The sequence below is a fragment of the Abrus precatorius genome, unplaced genomic scaffold (genome assembly GCF_003935025.1).
Source record: "Abrus precatorius isolate BTA unplaced genomic scaffold, Abrus_2018 Scaffold8, whole genome shotgun sequence".
Taxonomy (NCBI): domain Eukaryota; kingdom Viridiplantae; phylum Streptophyta; class Magnoliopsida; order Fabales; family Fabaceae; genus Abrus; species Abrus precatorius.
The window spans coordinates 24889586-24909418 of record NW_020874428.1 but is presented as its reverse complement, the minus strand read 5'-3'; the positions used below and the strand labels follow the sequence as shown (position 1 = coordinate 24909418).

At 32.8% G+C, this 19833-nt stretch overlaps 3 protein-coding genes across 6 annotated transcripts; all 3 read right to left on the bottom strand.

Annotated features, from left to right (window-relative positions):
* Positions 1 to 3427: 3427 nt before the first annotated feature.
* On the bottom strand, positions 3428 to 5515 carry LOC113874519 (UPF0481 protein At3g47200-like). The gene is made up of 2 exons (XM_027512741.1): positions 4952 to 5515; positions 3428 to 4225 (listed from the first exon to the last, which is right to left on the bottom strand). Exons 1-2 carry the CDS (start codon positions 5513 to 5515, stop codon positions 3428 to 3430), a joined length of 1362 nt encoding a protein of 453 aa, XP_027368542.1.
* Positions 5516 to 6911: 1396 nt separating this feature from the next.
* LOC113847384 (lysM domain receptor-like kinase 3) lies at positions 6912 to 11333 on the bottom strand. The gene is made up of 12 exons (XM_027476466.1): positions 10703 to 11333; positions 10500 to 10533; positions 10377 to 10378; positions 10087 to 10245; positions 9489 to 9691; positions 9005 to 9094; positions 8687 to 8780; positions 8446 to 8597; positions 8255 to 8346; positions 7726 to 7864; positions 7482 to 7580; positions 6912 to 7079 (listed from the first exon to the last, which is right to left on the bottom strand). The coding sequence occupies exons 1-12, from the start codon at positions 11331 to 11333 to the stop codon at positions 6912 to 6914; spliced, it is 1863 nt and encodes a 620-aa protein (XP_027332267.1).
* Positions 11334 to 12815: 1482 nt separating this feature from the next.
* On the bottom strand, positions 12816 to 18245 carry LOC113846769 (lysM domain receptor-like kinase 3). Of its 4 annotated transcripts, XM_027475388.1 has the most exons (12): positions 17578 to 18245; positions 17141 to 17174; positions 17026 to 17033; positions 16720 to 16884; positions 16041 to 16249; positions 15254 to 15343; positions 14569 to 14662; positions 14306 to 14457; positions 14119 to 14213; positions 13333 to 13471; positions 13111 to 13209; positions 12816 to 13034 (listed from the first exon to the last, which is right to left on the bottom strand). In XM_027475388.1, the coding sequence occupies exons 1-12, from the start codon at positions 18200 to 18202 to the stop codon at positions 12870 to 12872; spliced, it is 1875 nt and encodes a 624-aa protein (XP_027331189.1). In that variant the 5' UTR covers positions 18203 to 18245; the 3' UTR covers positions 12816 to 12869. The 4 variants fall into 4 exon arrangements, with proteins under 4 accessions (XP_027331189.1, XP_027331191.1, XP_027331192.1 ...); XM_027475390.1 differs by lacking the exon at positions 17026 to 17033 and having other exon boundaries at positions 16041 to 16243; positions 16720 to 16888; positions 17140 to 17174; XM_027475391.1 differs by lacking the exon at positions 17026 to 17033 and having other exon boundaries at positions 16041 to 16192; positions 16720 to 16889.
* Positions 18246 to 19833: the final 1588 nt, after the last annotated feature.

Genomic DNA, 19833 nt, shown 5'->3' with positions numbered 1-19833 from the left:
ATTAGTCAAGAAGAAGAAACAATGATGTGGCATCGTAGACTCGGTCATATGTTAGAACGAGGCCTGAAAATTCTAGCAGAACGTAATATCTTACCAGGGCTCAAAATGGTAACCTTACCATTTTGTGAGCATTGTGTGACAAGTAAGCAGCATATATTGAAGTTTGCCAAAGTGACTACAAGAAGTAGACACATACTGGACTTGATTCATTCTGATGTATGGGAATCACCGAAAGTATCTATTGGAGGAGTAAAATATTTTGTATCATTCATTGATGATCACTCAAGGAGATTGTGGGTGTACCCAATCAAGAAGAAGTCAGATGTGTTTCCAGTGTTCAAGGAATTCAAAGCACTAATAGAACTTGAAACTGGGAAAAGAATTAAGTGCTTAAGAACAGACAATGGAGGAGAATATGTAGATGGTGATTTTCTGACATTCTGCAAGCAAGAGGGTATTTCAAGGTAATTCACAGTGCCTTATACACCTCAGCAGAATGGTGTAGCAGAGCGGATGAACAGAACTCTTCTAGAAAGAACAAGAGCTATGGTAAGAACAGCAGGAGTGGCCAAATCTTTCTGGGCAGAAGCAGTGAAAACTGCCTGTTATGTGATAAACCAATCACCATCAACAACAATTGGTTTGAAAACACCAATGGAGGTATGGAATGGAAAGCCACCTAATTATTCTTCATTACATATGTTTGGATGTCCTGTGTACATGATGTATAATTCCCAAGAAAGAACAAAATTGGATCCAAAATCTAGGAAATGTATATTTTTGGGTTATGCTAACAATGTTAAGGGGTATCGCTTGTGGGATTTCAGTGCCCACAAGGTTGTTGTTAGCAGAGATGTAGTCTTTGCAGAAAATGAACTGCAAAAGGAGCAGAAAAATGACAGTACTACCAAAGACACTACTTCAGTAGTGATAGAAAGGAAGTCTAAAGAAGATGACACCTCTGAAGCAGAACATGAGCACAGAGAACAAGAACCAAATGATGCCAATGATAGAGAAGCTCAACAAACAAGACGTGAGATAAGGAGACCATCTTGGCATTCAGACTATGTTATGACAAGCCATGATGCATATTGTCTTCTAAATGAAGAGGGTGAACCATCAACCTTTCATGAGGCTTTGAGGAGTTCAAATGCTTCATTATGGATGACAGCAATGCAGGAAGAAATTGAGGCTTTACATAAAAACAAGACATGAGAACTTGTTGAGCTTCCAAAAGATCGAAAAGCCATTGGTTGTAAATGGGTCTACAAAATCAAACGAGATGGTAATGATCAAGTGAAACGGTATCGTGCAAGATTAGTGGTTAAAAGATATGCTCAGAAAAAAGGCATTGATTTTAACGAGATATTCTCTCCAGTAGTCCGATTAACCACAATCAGAATTGTTCTGGCAATGTGTACTGCATTTGATTTACATCTTGAGCAACTTGATGTAAAGATTGCTTTTCTCCATGGAGAACTTGAAGAGGAAATATATATGCTCCAACAAGAAGGTTTTAAAGAACAAGGAAAAGAAAACTTAGTTTGCAGATTGACCAAATCTCTGTACGGTCTAAAACAGGCGTCGAGATGTTGGTGTACAAGAGATTTGATTCCTTCATTATTAGCCTTGGTTACAACAGACTAAATTCAGACCATTGTATGTATTACAATAGGTTTGATAAAAATGATTTCATCATTTTGTTGTTGTATGTGGATGACATGTTGGTGGTAGGCTCCAGTAAAGATCAGATCCAAGAATTAAAGGCACAATTGGCTAGAGAGTTTGATATGAAGGATTTGGGATCAGCAAACAAGATTTTAGGGATGCAAATTCACCAAGACAGAAAATATAGAAGGATTTGGCTTTCTCAGAAGAGTTTTTTACTGAAAGTCTTGCGGCGCTTCAACATGCAAGATTGTAAGCCAATTTCTACCCCACTTCCTGTCAATTGCAAATTATCCTCAAGTATGAAGCCTAGCAATGAAGCAGAGAGGATGAAAATGTCTCGAGTGCCGTATGCATCAGCAGTGGGAAGTCTTATATATGCCATGATTTGTACTAGACCAGACATTGCATAAGCAATGGGAGCAGTCAGTAGGTTTATGGCAGATCCTGGTAGAGAGCATTGAAATATTGCAAAGAGGATCCTTAGATACATAAAAGGAACCTCTAATGTTGCATTATATTTTGAAGGATCAGAATTTATTGTGAAAGGCTATGTTGATTCAGATTTTGCAGGAGATCTAGATAAAAGAAAATCTACTACTGGTTATATATTTACACTTGCTGGAGGGGCAGTAAGCTGGTTATCTAAGTTGCAGACTGTTGTGGCTTTGTCTACTACAGAAGCTGAATACATGACAGCTATTGAGGCATGCAAGGAAGCAATCTGGATTCAAAGGCTATTGGAGGAACTTGGGCACAAGCAGCAGACTACTACTGTGTATTGTGACAGTCAAAGTGCTTTGCATATTGCAAAGAATCCAATCTTTCATTCCAGAACAAAGCACATAGGCATACAATACCATTTTGTTTGTGAAGTAGTAGAGGAAGGTAGAGTGAATATGCAGAAGATTCATACCAAAGACAACATAGCAGACATAATGACAAAGTCAGTTAACATTGACAAGTTTATATGGTGTCAATTCTTGTATGGCCTATTAGAAACATAAGCAACATATAATTGTAATGTATTAGGAATGTGTGAAGATATGATTAACTTAATCATAATCTTCAAGTGGGAGAATTGTTAGTCCCACATCGGTGAGAGTTTAAATGGGAGGACCCCTCTTTGGCTATAAATAGGGCCTTGGGGTCTCTCCCTCTTCGTACTACACTGAGATTTTGTACTTGAGATTTTGTATTTGGTAGTAGTAGTCTCTTATATTGAGGAGTAAATTTTAGAGTAAGGAGTGTTGTAAATTGAGGAGTATTACAACACTCCTCATTCTAAAATTTTGGGATGGTTTGATAAAGGGACCCCAAGGCCCTATTTATAGCCAAAGAGGGGTCCTCCCATTTAAGAAGGACGAAGAGGGAGAGAATATTTTGAGATGGTTTGATAAAGGGACCCCACGGCCCTATTTATAGCCAAAGAGGGATCCTCCCATTTAAACTCCCACCTATGTGGGACTAACATATAATAATATCGAAACTAATACCTGATTATTTAATGTAAGACAAACTATTAAGATTTGTATCTACCACAAATTTATTCAAGCTGGTTTGAACATTCTTCTGTACTCACTAAGGTCTAAGGCTTCTGCTAAATAATCGATCTGAGATTACACTCGGTATTTCTATTTCATACTAAGAAATTCAGCAAGAACAACAAATTCATGTATTTATAATAGACAATTACAAATCAAGTAACAATAGAATAAAAAACACACCGGAAAGGAAGAAAACGTGGTGGTGATTACGATTAGGGACGATGCCAAGGCCTTGGTGAAGGTATAAAAAAAGGTGAAAAAGGAGGACTTGGAGATTGATAATATTGGGCAACAGCATAAAAAGTCTGAACAATAGTAAGAGCAAAGAGAAAAATAGCTGCAACAAGAGACACAATAGCCCAAGGGTTCCTAAAGTACGTGTGAATGAGATTAGCACGCCACTTGTTCCACGGTTTCTTGCAATAGTTACTCATACTCATACTCACCACATCCAACACTCCTTCACCATCCACGGTGATATCTTTGGACAATGAATTGAACAATTTGGCAACAGCTTTATCACTCCCAAGACCATTTATTAGTACCCCATCTCGATGAAGAAGTGCAACGTCCATTTCACAATCAATCATTGTGTCCATAAAAAATATGTACGAGGTTACTTCGTTGCCTGCTCCAACATGAAGACGCTCGAAGGCAATGAGGTTAAGGAACATGTATTCTGTTGTGTCGTCAATTACTATTGTTGGAAGCCTAAGAACCCCACCAACGAAGGAAATGTCTCCGAGGCTGTTTGATTTGCTTTTCTTGAACCGTATTCCAGCTTCTTGGAGCTCTGTTGCGGAGCGAATTATATCGTTACCATGCTCTTCATTGAACCAGCTTCTGTGTGCTTGTTTGGCCACACGTGTTCTTAGAGTGGGTCCTTGTTGAATGAGGCTTTTTCTGTACACGTCCAATACGTGCATGCATTTGCCAAACTTTGCTATTTGAGGGGTGCTTGTGGTGAAGAAGAACTTGAGGATTTTCTTCATCAATAACTCTTCAACTCCCTGTCATGTGTTTGGGCTTAGAATTATTTATGGATGCTTAAATATATGTTTGCAATTAGTAAAACAATTTTATTTGAGAGTACTTTTAATTATAAATTGATGTATTTATAATAATTATAATTTAAAAATATTTATTGTATATTTTAATTATTTGATAGTGTAAAAGAAAATTACACTAAAAATGCATGAATAAAAAACTAAGCTCTTACTATAAGATCCATTTGTCTCAAAATAATTTACTGTTAAATTTTATTAGTTATGTTTACTTGCACTTTTGTTCTCTTTATTTTGAGTAATGTATAATTTCAGTTTTTCAAGGCTTTTTTTACCCAATTAAATATTTTTATTTAAAAAATAAGTAAAAATAGTTTTATTATTAATTTATTTCTACCTACAATTTTAAATTGTTGTTTATCCATATATTTAAAAAATTATGATAGAATTGAGATAACAAAATATTTTTAAAATTTTATAAGTAAAAAGTTTAGTGAAATTTGATAAAACAAACAAGCTGATAAGTTTTGAGTAAAATGAAATTTTGAAACAATTTATTGAATAAACTAATGAACAATTTGAGTAAAAATTAATAATATGATAATTTTAGATAAAAAGAATTAATAGCAAGATTGAATTTGTTTAATTTAAAAACAAAAAACTGGATGAATTGAATGATTCTATCTTTTTTTCACATTAACATCATTTAAACAAAAAAAGAAAAGTAATTACCTGGGTGATGTCAGTCTCAACCTGAATCAATATGTGAAGAACCATTAAGGGGAGCTGATTCTCAAGCATAAGCATGTCACGCTTGATATATGGCACAAAATACAATTTCCCATGTTCACCAAAGACAGGATCATTGTCAACATAATCACCTGGAACACTATCATTGACCCTTAAAATCTCCAACATGAAACAGCCATCAAGAATCACCATTTGTAGAAATCTAGGTGTGTCTTGCATCCATATGGGATCAAGTGGATTGTAAGAGTCTCTCAACTCTTCAACCACTTGATCCATGCGTTGGAAGATCAACTCAATGGGCTTTTTGCACCTCCTGAGGAAATGGAGGAGAGCTCGGTGCTTGTGATCTTCCATGGCCTTCAAATGCTCTTCCCCATTATGGTAAGGACCAAATGACACCGCTTGGGGTTTGTAGGCCTTTTCGTTCAACACAGTCACACGAGAAGGTACCTTGTAAATAGAGTGCCTCTTCCATTGATCATTCTCTGAAGTACCATTGTTCTTGAGCTCCTCATTGATTTGGACAACCCATTTCGTTTCTTCCATATATGCCTATTAGCTTTGATACTTCAGGGTCTCTCTTGAATCATCACATGCAAGAGGGTAAGCATTTATGAATCTTATAGTAATGTTATGGACGTGAAAAGCAAAAATAAAATATTCATGATCATAAGCCTCAAATACATTGATGTCTAACTGGAATCTTCTTGTTGTCCATATATATTAACCAATTTAGTGTGCAAAGATATTGTAATTAATGATGAACATTCCTTCCTTCCAAACTTTCTTCGATTCTCACCCTGCGTGGTTCTCTTGTCTATGAAGAAAAGAATACATATAAGCTTCGCCAGTAGCCATTTAAAACTCTATTGCTAGAGATTGGAGAGCATCATCATCATAAACCAACACAAAAGTGTTCTTAGATGATTAAAAAAAACTAGCAGAAACGAAGAAAGAGGACCGCTAAAACTAACGTTCCTTTTAATTAGTTGTTCTCACGTGTGTTCTACTACACATTTTATTAAGTTAAAAACAATTTTTATTTAAAAATAAAAATATTTATTATCTAAAAATCATAAAAATATTTAATGTACACTTTTTATAGTGTTTAAAACATTTAATAGGATGCATTTAAGTCAAATGAAAAGATTTTTTTAGTCAAATTTTCTTAACACATTAGAATTTTTTTTTTTAAATGTGCGTCTCGGTTAACTAAAAATAATGAGCTTTGAAATATCTTCCTACATATCATCCTAATAATCTTCCTATTATTTTATAAAGTAAGTATTAAATTAAAATATAGATATATTTATTATTTTAAAACATGAAAAATATTTAAAAATTTCTCCATTTAATAACCAGGAAGATTTATAGGAAAATAAGATATATATGAGGATATAGAATTATTCCAAAAAATATATATATTTACTATTTAGAAATAAAAAATTTCATTCACTTTTTTTTCCAAGTAATTAGAATCATTTAATATTTTCAAACTAGTATCATAAGCACATTAAAAAAAATTAAAATCAATATATTTTTGGTGTACTCCACCAATTAAAATTGTTGTTTAATCAATATTTGAAAATTAATCTCTTTTTAAGTACTAGAGTGTAGTATTTTCTTTATTTCTGAAAATTATATCATTGTAAAGAACGAAAATTATATTCATATACTTATACACAGTACTAGTTTTTCTTCAGTGTGTCATCGTGACTTTCTGAAAAATACTAGTGAACGTTCGCATAAAAAAGAAAAATCATAAAATATTATTATTAAAAAATTTAAAGAATTAGAGTCTTCAAAACAGATTGTACAAAACTCACAAGCTAAGAGTCTCAACTCCATTGGCATTCAAGTACAAAGTAGTCAAACCTTAAAAGTGCTTTTAATCTGAAAGTTACTAAAAACGTGGTGTGATTGGTACAAATTATAAGAACCTTCATCTTACAGACAATAGATTTATCAGGGTTTGATTTTCGTAGGAAATAGTGTCATCATCGCAATCCTCAGTAGGTGATGCAAGTGTCATAAGAGCAACAACTATAGACCTCATGCTTGGGCGTAGTAGTGGATTATCTCTTGTACAAGCTCTCCCAAGTTGAGCAATCTGCAACCCAAACAATCAATGTTTCTTAACAAACATTCTTTAATTTAATAATTTTTAAAATAAAAAACAAAATAATTGTTTAATATAAACTATATAAACTTAGCATGCTAATCGTTTATTTAATTTTATAAATATTGTATAACTATTAATTTTAATAAATATTTGTCTTTTACTTTCTTTTCTAAACCAAACTCCCAAACATATCTTTTAAGTTCTGTCAGATGAGTGCAACTATATGCCTTACTCTAAATTCTAAATCTACAAAAGAAAAGTAGAAATAACTAAGTTTATGTACCTCACTGATTTATTAAAATGCTATTTCATATATACAAAATGATTTCTTTTAACATAATTGTATAAGGCATAAACATTCACATTATTTTCACAGAGAAATGCTTCTACCTTCAGAACTGAATCAATTGGATAGTTTTCTCCAAGCCTTGGATCAACCAGTTTGTGAATGCCTTCTAAAGGATTGCTCTGATTAAGTGCTTCTTCAAACTGCAAAAAAAAACAAGTCAAGGGTAACTTCATTTCCGGTTCAGATACATGCATTATGTTGGCTAGCTTTGAAATAGAAATGTATATTGTAAATTGATAGTGTTTTGTTGGTAAAATGGTTCAGAAAAGGAGTAGCTATACTCACCAAAGCTACAAGGCCCTTGGATTCAGCAACAGATTCACCTGTTTTCAGAACAGCATTCTTTGCAGAAATAAGTTCATAAAGAACAACTCCAAAAGCATATACATCTATTTTTGGAGAAACATCACCATATTGAGCATATCTACAGAAAATCCAGGAAATCAATAAAATTAGTTCTGTGCACACAAAATCAAAACTAAAGGGCTTATTTCCACAATTAAGACCTTGGAGATAAAATCACTAATCCATGCACAAAATTAACCTAGCAGTATCTTGCAAAAGTTACACGAAATAATTAATGAACAAAGTAACAATATTTTCACTTAAACAGTTAAACTCCATTTTAAAGAACAGGGGCCAGGGGAAGCTCAGGTTTACTCAGTGATATGTTCTGAAAAATGAATTGATATTATCAATTAATCATACAATAATGCCCTTATGCTATGATCTGTTCTTCAATACACATTCTTTTCCAACAAAATACAAATTTTAAGGGACATGGTATCATTTAACACAACGCAACTAATCTTACTCTGGTGGCATGTATCCAAATGTTCCCACAAGACGAGTGTGAAGTGTGGAGCTTCCAACTTCAATAAGTTTGGTCAAGCCAAAATCAGCAACCTGAATTTAAAATCATCACACATAACTCCATTAATCTCAAAGAAGAAATGGAAAATCAGGATTTAGAAAGTGGATCATGAAGATTGGTAATAATGCAACCTTTCCACGGAAGTGTTTGTCTATTAATATATTTGCTGACTTTACATCACGATGGATATACACAGGCACAGTGTGCTCGTGAATGTACTCAAGGCCTCTTGCTGAATCTAGAGCAATTTGCACTCGGCTAGACCATGGCAAAGGGTCTTTACCTGGAATTACGTTATCATCATGATTATTTGTATGACAATAATTAATATCACAGGAAAATGAAAAATCATCAGTGTATGCTTGATCTCACCAGTTCCATGCAAATATTGGCCTAAGTTTCCGTTGTCAATATATTCATATACAAGGAAAAGAGATCCCTCAACACAATATCCAATCAAGCGCACCTTGTTGTTCATAAAAGATAGGTAAGATAAAAACCTTGTTGTTCATAAAAGATAGGTAAGATAAAAATTTCATGTATTTACGCACACAAGAAAAAAACCGTTGACACACAATGGCACTGGATATTAGTTTTGTAAAACCATGATGGTTCTTCAAACCACACAAATATGATTAATTGACTTTGCCAGATATATACATGCTTGAAATTGTTTGAAGGATGTTGTACCAGATTTAAGTGATGAACGTGTGTTAAGACCTTCAATTCACAAAGAAATTCTGTTGATGCTTGTACATCCATCTTCTTAATTGCTGTTTTCTGCATAGAATAAATTATATAAGAAGAGATCCACGAATATATAGTGTGAAAAGTAAATGGTTAGCCTGAATTGGCATAAAAAACAGAAACCTGCCTACGCACCCTTAAGAACAATGTCCAATAAGTAAACAATGCATCATAATATTTTTCTTACACATTATACTTAAATTTGTTTCATAGATCTTTCACACAATGAACTTAAAGCCTTACAATTTAAACATATCACAACTATTCTATTAAGTAAGAAATCAATCACATGGGAAAGCCATACGTATCACTAATAACATCACATGATTAAAAGTTAAATCCTATCCTCCAATTTCATTTTCCATTCTTCTTCTAAAATTATTTTGGCTGATTATGTTATAGAACTGAATTACATGTCATTTCATACCTCGCCTCTCAGTTCTGCATAATAGACAGCTCCAAATCCTCCCTGACCAATTTTATTATCCAAGCTAAAGTTATTTGTAGCCTTGGCCAGTTCTTGATATGAGAACTCCGTTGATTTAGCCACCATAATGCCTGTGAGGCCAGCAGCACTAGCATTTGCAGGCCCAGTAGATCCTGAAGTTTCATATTCTCCACTTCCAGAGGCTTTACCCGGAAGAGGAAGAAAAATCAGCAAGTGTTATCATATCCATTAAGCTAGTACATTTCAAATTCTAGTAATGTGACGGAGTTGATGGCATACAGACTTTGAAAAGGTTGGTAAATAACGGGTACACTTTTTTACAAAATATACAAGTTGAAGAGGAGAACATTTGAAAAAGTAAGGGGTAAATTTTGTACCCTCTGAAACGAGGTAAAACAGCCTCAAATCAGATCCATAATAAGTTTATACAGGATAAATTATGAAACATAAAATTAGTATAAGACTAGTTTAAACACTTGAAAATTCAGAACACCAACATTAAGCCACATATCTAGGAATATGTTATATGAAAAGTTTAGAAGGAACACGTTATATGAATACAAAAATATACAAGTACCATCTTGAGTTGAAAACGCTACAGAACTTTCTGACGGCAATTTAGCTTTCTCTCCTTCCTTCTTCTGGAAGTATTTAACATACATGAAAATTACTAATAATATAAGCCCGCATATTGCCGCTATGGTTATTCCAACAGCAGCACCCGTAGCTAGACCTGCTTATACAGAAGCAAATTTTATGCTCTGAGGCACTGACTTTTTTCCTTTGTGTTCTCATATTTGTGTGGAACATCATTCTGAAAATAATCATCAATATTATATAGATAACTCTATAAAGTTAGAGGGCAACACCTGCTTTTCTGCAAGACAGAAAAGAAAATTGAAGTTAGAAAAGATAGAACCAAACATTTATCAATATTTAATTCTGTGTGCATGATTCAGCATGAAAGGTGAAACAATTAAAGTTACCCACCTAGGATACAAGGGAACATAGTCTCCATTTTGATCTGGAATATTAAATAAAAATAAAACGTTAGGCAAATGCATAACGATATATACTAAATTTCCTTGAAGAAAAATAAACTATTTGAACCATCAATTTGCTGATACATACCAAATACTTTAATCAGAACACCAAATTAACATGATGAGAAAAAGGAGAGCATAGTAGCATACCTCTTCCTGGTATGAAAACTATCCCACTCTCACTGCTGAAATTAACACCAGGATTGTAACTCTGCAGTAAATGTGCATCAAGATTGGTCTCATTGGAAATATCCTGCAAAGTATTCCCTGGCCTTAGTGGATAGGTAATAAACATCCCATAATCTTTTGAAATCTGGCTGTTCCCACAATAACAATTGACAGTGACATTAAGCTTTGAATTAGCCGGTATATCATCTTGATCATAACTATTGAACCTTTGCAAAAGCTCAACTGTTGTCAGATTGGCATATTTCACCTTGGCAATCAAATCATAGGTATCACCTGCAGCAGTTGAGTACTCAAACACATGTCCCAGAAATTCATCTCCAATACAGTCACAGGGGAATGGAATATTGACTCTGGAAAAGGATGGCACATTATCATTCAATATTTTGTCTTTATTGTAGCTCCTTATAACATCAGAAGTGGACAGAATTTTTGATTGCATCAAGCGCATTATATTATCTAAGGATAGAAACTTGGGTCTTACATAGTAGGAAGCTAAAGCTACGTGACATCCCTTCATACACTTGGATTCCACATTACAACAAACATACTCCAGCAACAGCAAGAACAACAGAAAACCATTTGCGGGTTTCATTGAGTCACGGAGAACAAATCAAAATGGATGCAGAGAAGAACACAGAGTGCAGTAAAAGAAACCCAAATCAGAAAACTTGATTTCTAGAACTAGCTTATTTCCCTTGAACTAATGCAACACTTTCTCTTCTAATTAATAGACTATACAATCTTACATGAAAAGTAACTCAAACATAAAAGTATAGTGGTACAACTAAATTAATTGTTTGTAAACATAAACTGTGAATTTATATGCACATGTTCTTTCCTTTTTAGAACAAACTCATGATAGGTTAATACAGTTAACAGTTTCCACAAAGAGGGTGGAAAGAAACAGTATGATTGGCTTGAATGATTAGAGTTGAATTGCATGTCATTTATTTATTTGGGTAACAACTTGCATGTCATTTATTGATGGCATATTTGGTGTACTATGAATATTATATAGTAATTTTTATGGTATTGAAGGATGTATAAGGACTAAGGAATCTTGCTGATTGAAAATGTTGGCTTTCTTTAATCCTTTGCATCCAAAATGCCAACGTGTTGGCCAATGTGCAACCATTTTGTAATGTGTCCTCTCGTGATTCTAACAAACGCCAACAATTTTCCATTTTAAATTTTGAGGCACGCCTATGCAGCTTGGCTATGATCTAGTACTATCATATTCCGTTGACTTCGCTCATAAAAAACAAAAGGGAATATATGTAATAACACCGGTATCATCGTTGTAGATCCCAGTTTAATTTAATGTTAATTTTACTATAAACTAATAATTATACCCGTGTGGGTTTGATTATAATTTTTATTGAAATATTTTATTTAAAATTAATTAAAAAATTATATTTTAAATATAATGAAATATGTTTTTAAAAAATAATAAATGTATTATTTACTAAACTATAATAAATATCTATCATAAAAAATAATATCAAATACACTTAATTGAGATATTAAAATATATTGATAAAGTTGAAAAAAAGTGTTACTATTTTATTAGTTTTGTAGATAAATAATGTAAAACAAATTAAAATTTCAAATAAGATGACGTATAAAGTAACATGAAGCAATTGTTAATTTGTCTGGTGGCATTATCCTTTAACAAGTACTATTAATTGACAGACATGTATCATCCTCTGTTAATTATAGCAACTAAATTTAATTTTGACTTAATCTATACAATTTCAAAGTAAATATATGTTATAACTACTTTTAAAAAATAAGCTAGTATAGCTGCTTGGTAACAACAAAAAATTAGAAAGAACTATAGCTTTTAAAAGCTAATTGAAGTAGCATTCAACTTGTAACTTATAGGTATTAATAATTTTATCTCATACTTACCCTTATTCTTTTAAATAAAATAAACATAGGTACAAATCATAAATATCTCTCTCCTCAATTATTCTAATATTATATTGACATATTTCAGTATTTTACCATACGGAGCCAAACAATGGAGTTCAGTGTAGATAATTGTGGGAAATGCAGTAGTGTCATAACAAATTTGTTTTGTAACAGAAGAATTATATAGTGACATTTCTATTCTACACTCCTTTTCCTATTTTCCAGACATTAGATTTGCAAGAGCTGGAATTTCAATGATGGAAGCAATATCCCAATCCTCAGTAGTTGAAGTAAGTGCTGTAAGAGCAACCACAACTGAACTCATATTTGGACGTTGTTGTGGATCGCTCTCTGTGCATGCTTTAGCAAGTTGTGCCATCTGCAAGTAGGAAAATGGCCTAAGCTATTGAAAACAGAAACACACAAAAGTTTAAATGCTTTATGATAACTGAAACCTTGAGAAATGAATCGATTGAGAAGTTATCTCCAAGCCTAGGATCAACCAATTTTTTAAGACCATCTGTGGGATCAGGCTGAGCAAAAACTTCATCAAACTGCCACATATATCCCCCCAACAAATTAAAAACAAGATAGGAAAAAATTTAGTCCTCAATGTTTTATTTAAGATCACTAGACTGCCATTTGAAAATAATAAACTGTAGTGTGTAAAGAATCACCAAAGATACAAGGCCCTTTAATTCAACACCAGATGCACCACCACCCTTTATCAAGGCTTCTTTAGCAGAAATAAGTTCATAAAGAACAACTCCAAATGCGTAGACGTCTACTTTTGGAGAAACATTGCCGTATGCATATCTGCAGATAAGAGAATGATATCATTCAAATCATGCTCCTGAAAGCTAACTGATTTTTTTTTATGTCCATAAAGACAAATTTCGATGTGTTAACAACAAAAATTTCTCCCTCAAATGCTGTTAAAGAAAAACAAGGAACTGCACAACAGGAAATACTCTGTCAACATTCATAAGTAAGTACTATATTAAAAGGGAAAAGAAAAGAGTAATTGCAACTTGCTAGAATGAATAGTCTGACAACCCAACTGGACAAATCAATACAACAATTGGTCTACAGGGGGGTATGGGGAGGGGGTTCTCACAAGTGTTCTTTGTAAGAGACAATTTTGTTTAAGGCATGGTCGTTCGTTAAATGTGAAAATATCTACTAATGAGGATTCAAACCATGGTCAAAATGTGCCATTGATTATGAAAAAGGACTTCTCATTTTTTAGTTAATTATTTATACTTACATATATGAATACTCCTATTGTGAATTGAGTCTGCTGAGACTGACACTAACCAATTTGAAGATAATCAGTGGGTCCACTACAGACTTATATTATCATAGTTGGCCTCAAACATGGTCTCTCCAAAGTTCCCAAAACTACAATTATTTTCTCCTATAAGTTAGGTATAAGTTAAAGAGACAAACATAATTCATCATACTCTGGTGGCATGTAACCAAATGTGCCTGCCATATTAGCAGTGGGAAGTGAAGAACTTCCAACATCAATCAGCTTGGTTAATCCAAAGTCTGCAACCTGAAAATAATAATAATAATATACGATCCCTCATAACTAACCAAATAGAAAAGTAGTAACAAGCTCTCGAAAGCTATTGAAGCAGATTGTACCTTTGCACAGAAGTTTCTATCTAATAAAATATTTTCTGACTTTATGTCACGATGGATATATACAGGAACTGTATGCTCATGAATGTATTGAAGACCTCTGGCTGAATCCAGGGCAATTTGAACCCGGGTAGACCATGGCAAAGGTTCTCTATCTGGAAACAATTTGACTTGATTGTTAACTTTAAGTCATTACTCATTACAATCAGTCAATCACATTAATGCATGAATACATAACATAGATATCTGTCATGTACTTATATAACCTGATCTATGTAGATGTTGGCTTAAGTTTCCATTCTCAATGTATTCATAGACAAGGAAAAGGGAGCCCTCAATGCAATATCCAATCAAGGGTACCTACATGGTTATCAATTGAAAGAGAAAGTTAAAACATACAGGAAATGGAGATAATATGAACAAAGATTGAAAACAATCTATGAAATGTAGGAATAATGGTTCGAACTCTTTGTGTAGGAACACAACAAAACACTGACAAAAGCAGGGAATGTCAAGTTCGTTCCACAAAATCCTATAATACTAGTTCGAGTCATAACATCTTTCCAAAGCCCGCATTTTTTCTTTCAGATTTTACATGCCAAATCATATTCATACATCAGTCATTTAACCCAAATATGAGGGCATTTCTTTCTTTTCTCTATTTTCTTGAACATCTCCTTTTAAGTACAGTGGATGGTAGTTCTGTTGAGTTTATCTCCATGCCTGTTCCCAGGATAACGTTAAACCCTTTCATCAAAACCATGTTTATCTTCTCAGAATAGTTTCCATCTATTATCTCATATAAGTAGAAGAAAACGAACACAAGAAGTAAAGGGAAGAGAAAAAAGGCTATGCATTATATTCAATTAAGGTTTTAAAGCATAAATCCACTTTATTTTAAAGGAACAGAAAAGGAAAAACAAAATAAATGCACAAAGTTTCAAATAATACCAGGTTCAAGTGATGAACACGAGTCAACACTTTCAGTTCAGCAAGAAATGCTTTTGATGCTTGCATGTCCATCTTTTTTATTGCAGCTCTCTGTGTAATTAGAAAGGACTTCGTTACAAGAGATGTAAATATTAAAATGGCAATTTGCGAAAGATAGCACAGGAACAACTTCAGATTTGTCCCAATAGCACTATTATATCGAACATTTATGCTGCTGAAAGTATGTATCAACGAAAAAATGGTATTAATCTATTTTTTGGGGTTAAAAAAGCACAGATATAAAGAATATACTGTAAAAGTAGATATGTTTTGTAAGCACAAACAAGTGCAAGCGAATGTGGACTAAACCAAGTTAATATATGTCCTGTTCATCACTTCATTTCCTCTCATCCAATGTGGCCCTATGGAAGTCGCTCATAATCCTTTTTCACTATTTCTTTTCTACATTAAGTTTCAACGAAGAGACATGGTAAGATGAAATTAATTATCACTATATGTGGTTGATTAACTAAAAATTGTAAAGATCTCATTGTTTCAAATCTGGAACCATTCTTTGATTAGTTTTACTTTTACTTCAAATCTACTGTTTAACACCTGTTCAATATTTCATAGAATGCTCCACAATAGTGAAAGTATTATGTTTCAATTTAAATATTTCAAGTACTGTCAGAACCATTCAAAGTAAATGCTTCATTAATTGAAAACTCCTTGATGACTAAAAGAATATGCAACTTTTCTTTCTAATACATGCAATTAAAAGTCAAAACTAACAACAGAGATTATAAACCTCGCCATTCAGCTCTGCATAATAGACCTCCCCAAAGCCACCTTGACCAATTTTGTTAGCCATACTGAAGTTATTTGTGGCATTGGCTAGTTCTTCGTATGAAAACTCGGCTGATTTCTCCACCCTAATGCCAATGGTGTCAGTACCACCTGCTGCAGCAGGACCACCAGAAACTGAAGTTTCGTGTTTAGCATTACCAGATGCTTCATCTGAAAGATGAATGATAAATGGGAGTTACTATACCTGGTCATAAACTATATTTTCAGTTTCTATGTGTACTGTTCTTCTATTTCATGATATGTAGCAGAGGAAGACAAAGTACAACCAGAACAGCAAAATAATTTTATAGTAGTAACAAAAGTTACACTGATTCCAGCAACAAATTCCGAAATTGGAATAGAAACGATCTTTTTAAACTTGGTAAATGACAATCGAACTGTAAACTTTGTCCTTTAAGATTATTTGCTGCAGAAATGAGGGAAATGAAACCTATAACAGTAATTTTTAAGATTAATAGAGTCTGAATATGATTCTACGTGCTACTATTTGTTGTGGACTTCTTAAATTAGGGCAAGTCTTCAATTCAAAACACTTTGCTATTTAACCATATTTAAAGGGGAAAGGTAAAGGTAGTGAGGGAACAACAGGTTAGATGAAATAAACATAGAAATCTATATACCATTTTTAACTTGGGCAGTCTTCAAGCTGGATTCTTCCAAGAGAAATTTCTTCTTCCATACCTTCTTCCTCTGGTAACACGTAACATACAAGCAAAATGATGACAGAAGAAGTCCCGTTACTACTCCAACAGATATTCCAGCAATAGCCCCACCTGAAAGACCGACTGTGTAGAAACAATATATGAGCTGAAAGTAGGTTTACATCTACTTTTAGGATATCCTTACCTTGTGTCTGATATGAATATCAAACTAGAGAGGAATAAATCATTAATAAAATAACTTTCTGCAGAGTGAGGATATCAAACCTCCAGTGCTGAAAAGGAAAATGAAAATAGATCCATTAAAATTGATAAGTTACTAAAGAATGAAAAGTCATTCAAATTCATGTTCAAATAGGGACAGTAAGGTAAAAAGAATCACCTCAGGTGAAGGGGCACATAGATATTATTTTGGTCTGGAAAGTGAAGGGACAAGAAAATGTGAGGTATATGTTTCAAACTACACATTTCCAACGACTAAAATTAACGATTCTGGACCTAATGGTTTTGGAAAAGTTTTCTTCAAAAGAAAAATTCTCACTAGAGCCTGCACAAACTAAGCAAAGCAGGACTCCTCTTTACATATTATTTTCCACCCATATGAATTATGAGATCAAATTCAAGATTACATGCTTAAGGGATGTGAGCCCCTTTCACTCAAATCAACACACTTTGACACGTGAGTTCCATGAATTCATATGAAACACCAATCTACAATCTCATATTACGTACAAAAACCTCATGAACCTATATCAAACAACAATAATATCAAGAACCTATGTCAAAAGACCAAAGCATGGCAGCAAAATAAGAAAGTACCTTTCCCGGGAATATAAACCAAACCACTCCCTTGGCTAAAATTCACACCTGGATTGTACTTCTGCAGGATCTCAGGCTCAATTTTCGTCTCATTGGCAATTGACTGCAAAGAATCCTCAGGTCTAAGCGGGTATGTAATGAACAATCCATAATCCTTGGAAACATCACTATTCCCGCAAGAACAGTTAATGGTGACATTAAGCATTCCACTATCAGGAATACTAGTTGGTGAATAGCTGTTGAAACTCTGCAACCACTCATCAGTGGTCAAATTGGAGTAGTTCTGAGTGGCAATGGACGTGTAAGTTTCTCCTTCTCCAAGCGCGTATTGGAATATATGACCAAGAAACTCATCATCAATGCAATCACAAGGGAATGGAACGTTCACTCTGGTAAAGGCCGAGAGAGTGTCTTTGTCTTTTATGGTGCCATTGTTATAACTCACAATGTCTTCAGATTTTGAAAGAACCATGGATTCCATAATCTTTGATATATATGTCAAGTTATCTTCTGCTAGATAGTAGGAAGCTAGAGCTAAATCACAACCCCTACACTTTGATTCTGCACTGAACCACATAGAAGCCCATAACAAGAAGAAAATTGATAATCTGAATCTGTGTTCCATTGGGTAGAGTGGAATTACAAAAGCTTGTGAAGTTGAAGACGCAAACGGGTGATGGGAGAAGAGGAACAGAAAAACAAATTGAAAATTTGTATTCTTTTATCAAAGTTTTAATTTTGGAAGAGAAAAAAACAATGATTTTTTTAATAGTGGATTAATCATTAGCTAGTTAGTGTTAGTAATGGCTTAATTGTAATCACTGTCACAAGAGAATGGGTTAGTGGCAATTCCCTGGTTGTTTCGGTTTGTGACATTTCCCACACGACAAGCTCAGCATTAAGGTTGACAGAGAACAGATTATGCTTGTGCTTCGTTTTGTCGTCTAGGCAAGAAATTTCTTCGTGTGAATACATTGATTGACCCGACTTTGGAAAAATCAAATACAAATAAAATAAAATAAAATAAAAAAATTTCTTGGTAGGACAAAGTTTAAATATTAACTAATTGATTTTATTACCTTCTAGGCACATTTATCTTCCCTCAACCTTTTTTTAATACTTAATATTAATAATAATAATAATCGCTAACAGGTATGTTAAGCAAAAGCATGCAACAAAGCAACATACAAACTTATAAATAATTTTACTAGAGCACTTTTTGCCTTATCGTAATATACTCTGGTTATTTATTTCTTTTTACATAATAAAATTTGATATTAGTGGGATAATAATAAATCAAATAACATATAAATAAAAAATTAATTTTAAATTATCTAAGTTATTTTAAATAAATATGTCTCTTAAGTTCAAGCTCAATCGTTTTCTCTAAGATTTTAAAAGAAAAAAATAATTATGTTACAAAAAAATATATATGTCCACCATTTTTTATAGTTTTCTTTGATAAAAACATACAAATAACAACGTAATAAGACTTAATTACGTTTTCGGTTCTTTAGTTTGCTTTTTTTTTAGTTAATTAATTTTTTATTTTTAAAATTATATAAATTTAGTCTCTCATGAAATTTCTTCAACTTAAGACTATTAGTAAGAGAGAAAAACATTAATTTAGAAATTAAAAAAATATATCACATGACTTTTGTAACTTTTTATTAATTAAAATTTATTAAAAATTGTAAAAATACAAAAAATATTAATTTAAGAATAAAAAATAGTGAGACTTATATAATTTTTTAACTTTCTATTAGTTAAAATTTATTAAAAACTATAAAAGTATAAGAAAAAAAATATTAATTTAAAAATAAAAAAAGAGTAAGACGAATATAATTTTTGTAACTTTTAATTCAATTGTTGTTTGTTAGGTGAGTTTTACTCAAAATTTAGGAAATTACATAGTATTTTAATTTTTAAAATATTAAAAATTGTCGATTATTTGGTTCTTGAACCATTCAAAAAATGGACTTTGACGCTAACCGCTTGTGTGCGCCTGCACTCTTAAATTTTTAGCATTTTTCTCCACCATGAACGTATATTTTAACAACTTATTTTTACAAGGATAAAACCTATTTTTAATCTCTACCAACATGGATAATTTCAGTCTTTGTTTTTTAAATATTTTTGTTGAATTTTGTCTTTATAAGTTTTAAAAATATCTCTATTATCATATACTGATAACGTAACTCGCAAATAAAAGTAACATAATTAGATATACGTCAAATTATCACAAATTTTTTTTAA

Bases quoted from the DNA above. Each gene is read 5' to 3' on its own strand.
- LOC113874519 (XM_027512741.1), bottom strand. From the start codon at position 5,515: ATGGAAGAAACGAAATGGGTTGTCCAAATCAATGAGGAGCTCAAGAAC. The intron at 4,226-4,951 runs GTAATTACTTTT...AACACATGACAG, and splicing joins TTGAGACTGACATCACCCAG to GGAGTTGAAGAGTTATTGAT.
- LOC113846769 (XM_027475388.1), bottom strand. From the start codon at position 18,202: ATGGAACACAGATTCAGATTATCAATTTTCTTCTTGTTATGGGCTTCT. The intron at 17,175-17,577 runs GTACTTTCTTAT...TTCACTTTCCAG, and splicing joins GGTTTATATTCCCGGGAAAG to ACCAAAATAATATCTATGTG. The intron at 14,214-14,305 runs GTACAATCTGCT...TATTATTTTCAG, and splicing joins ATAGAAACTTCTGTGCAAAG to GTTGCAGACTTTGGATTAAC.
- LOC113847384 (XM_027476466.1), bottom strand. From the start codon at position 11,333: ATGAAACCCGCAAATGGTTTTCTGTTGTTCTTGCTGTTGCTGGAGTAT. The intron at 8,781-9,004 runs GTACAACATCCT...ATGAACAACAAG, and splicing joins ACGTTCATCACTTAAATCTG to GTGCGCTTGATTGGATATTG. The intron at 7,581-7,725 runs GTGAGTATAGCT...TTTTTTTTGCAG, and splicing joins CCAAGGGCCTTGTAGCTTTG to TTTGAAGAAGCACTTAATCA.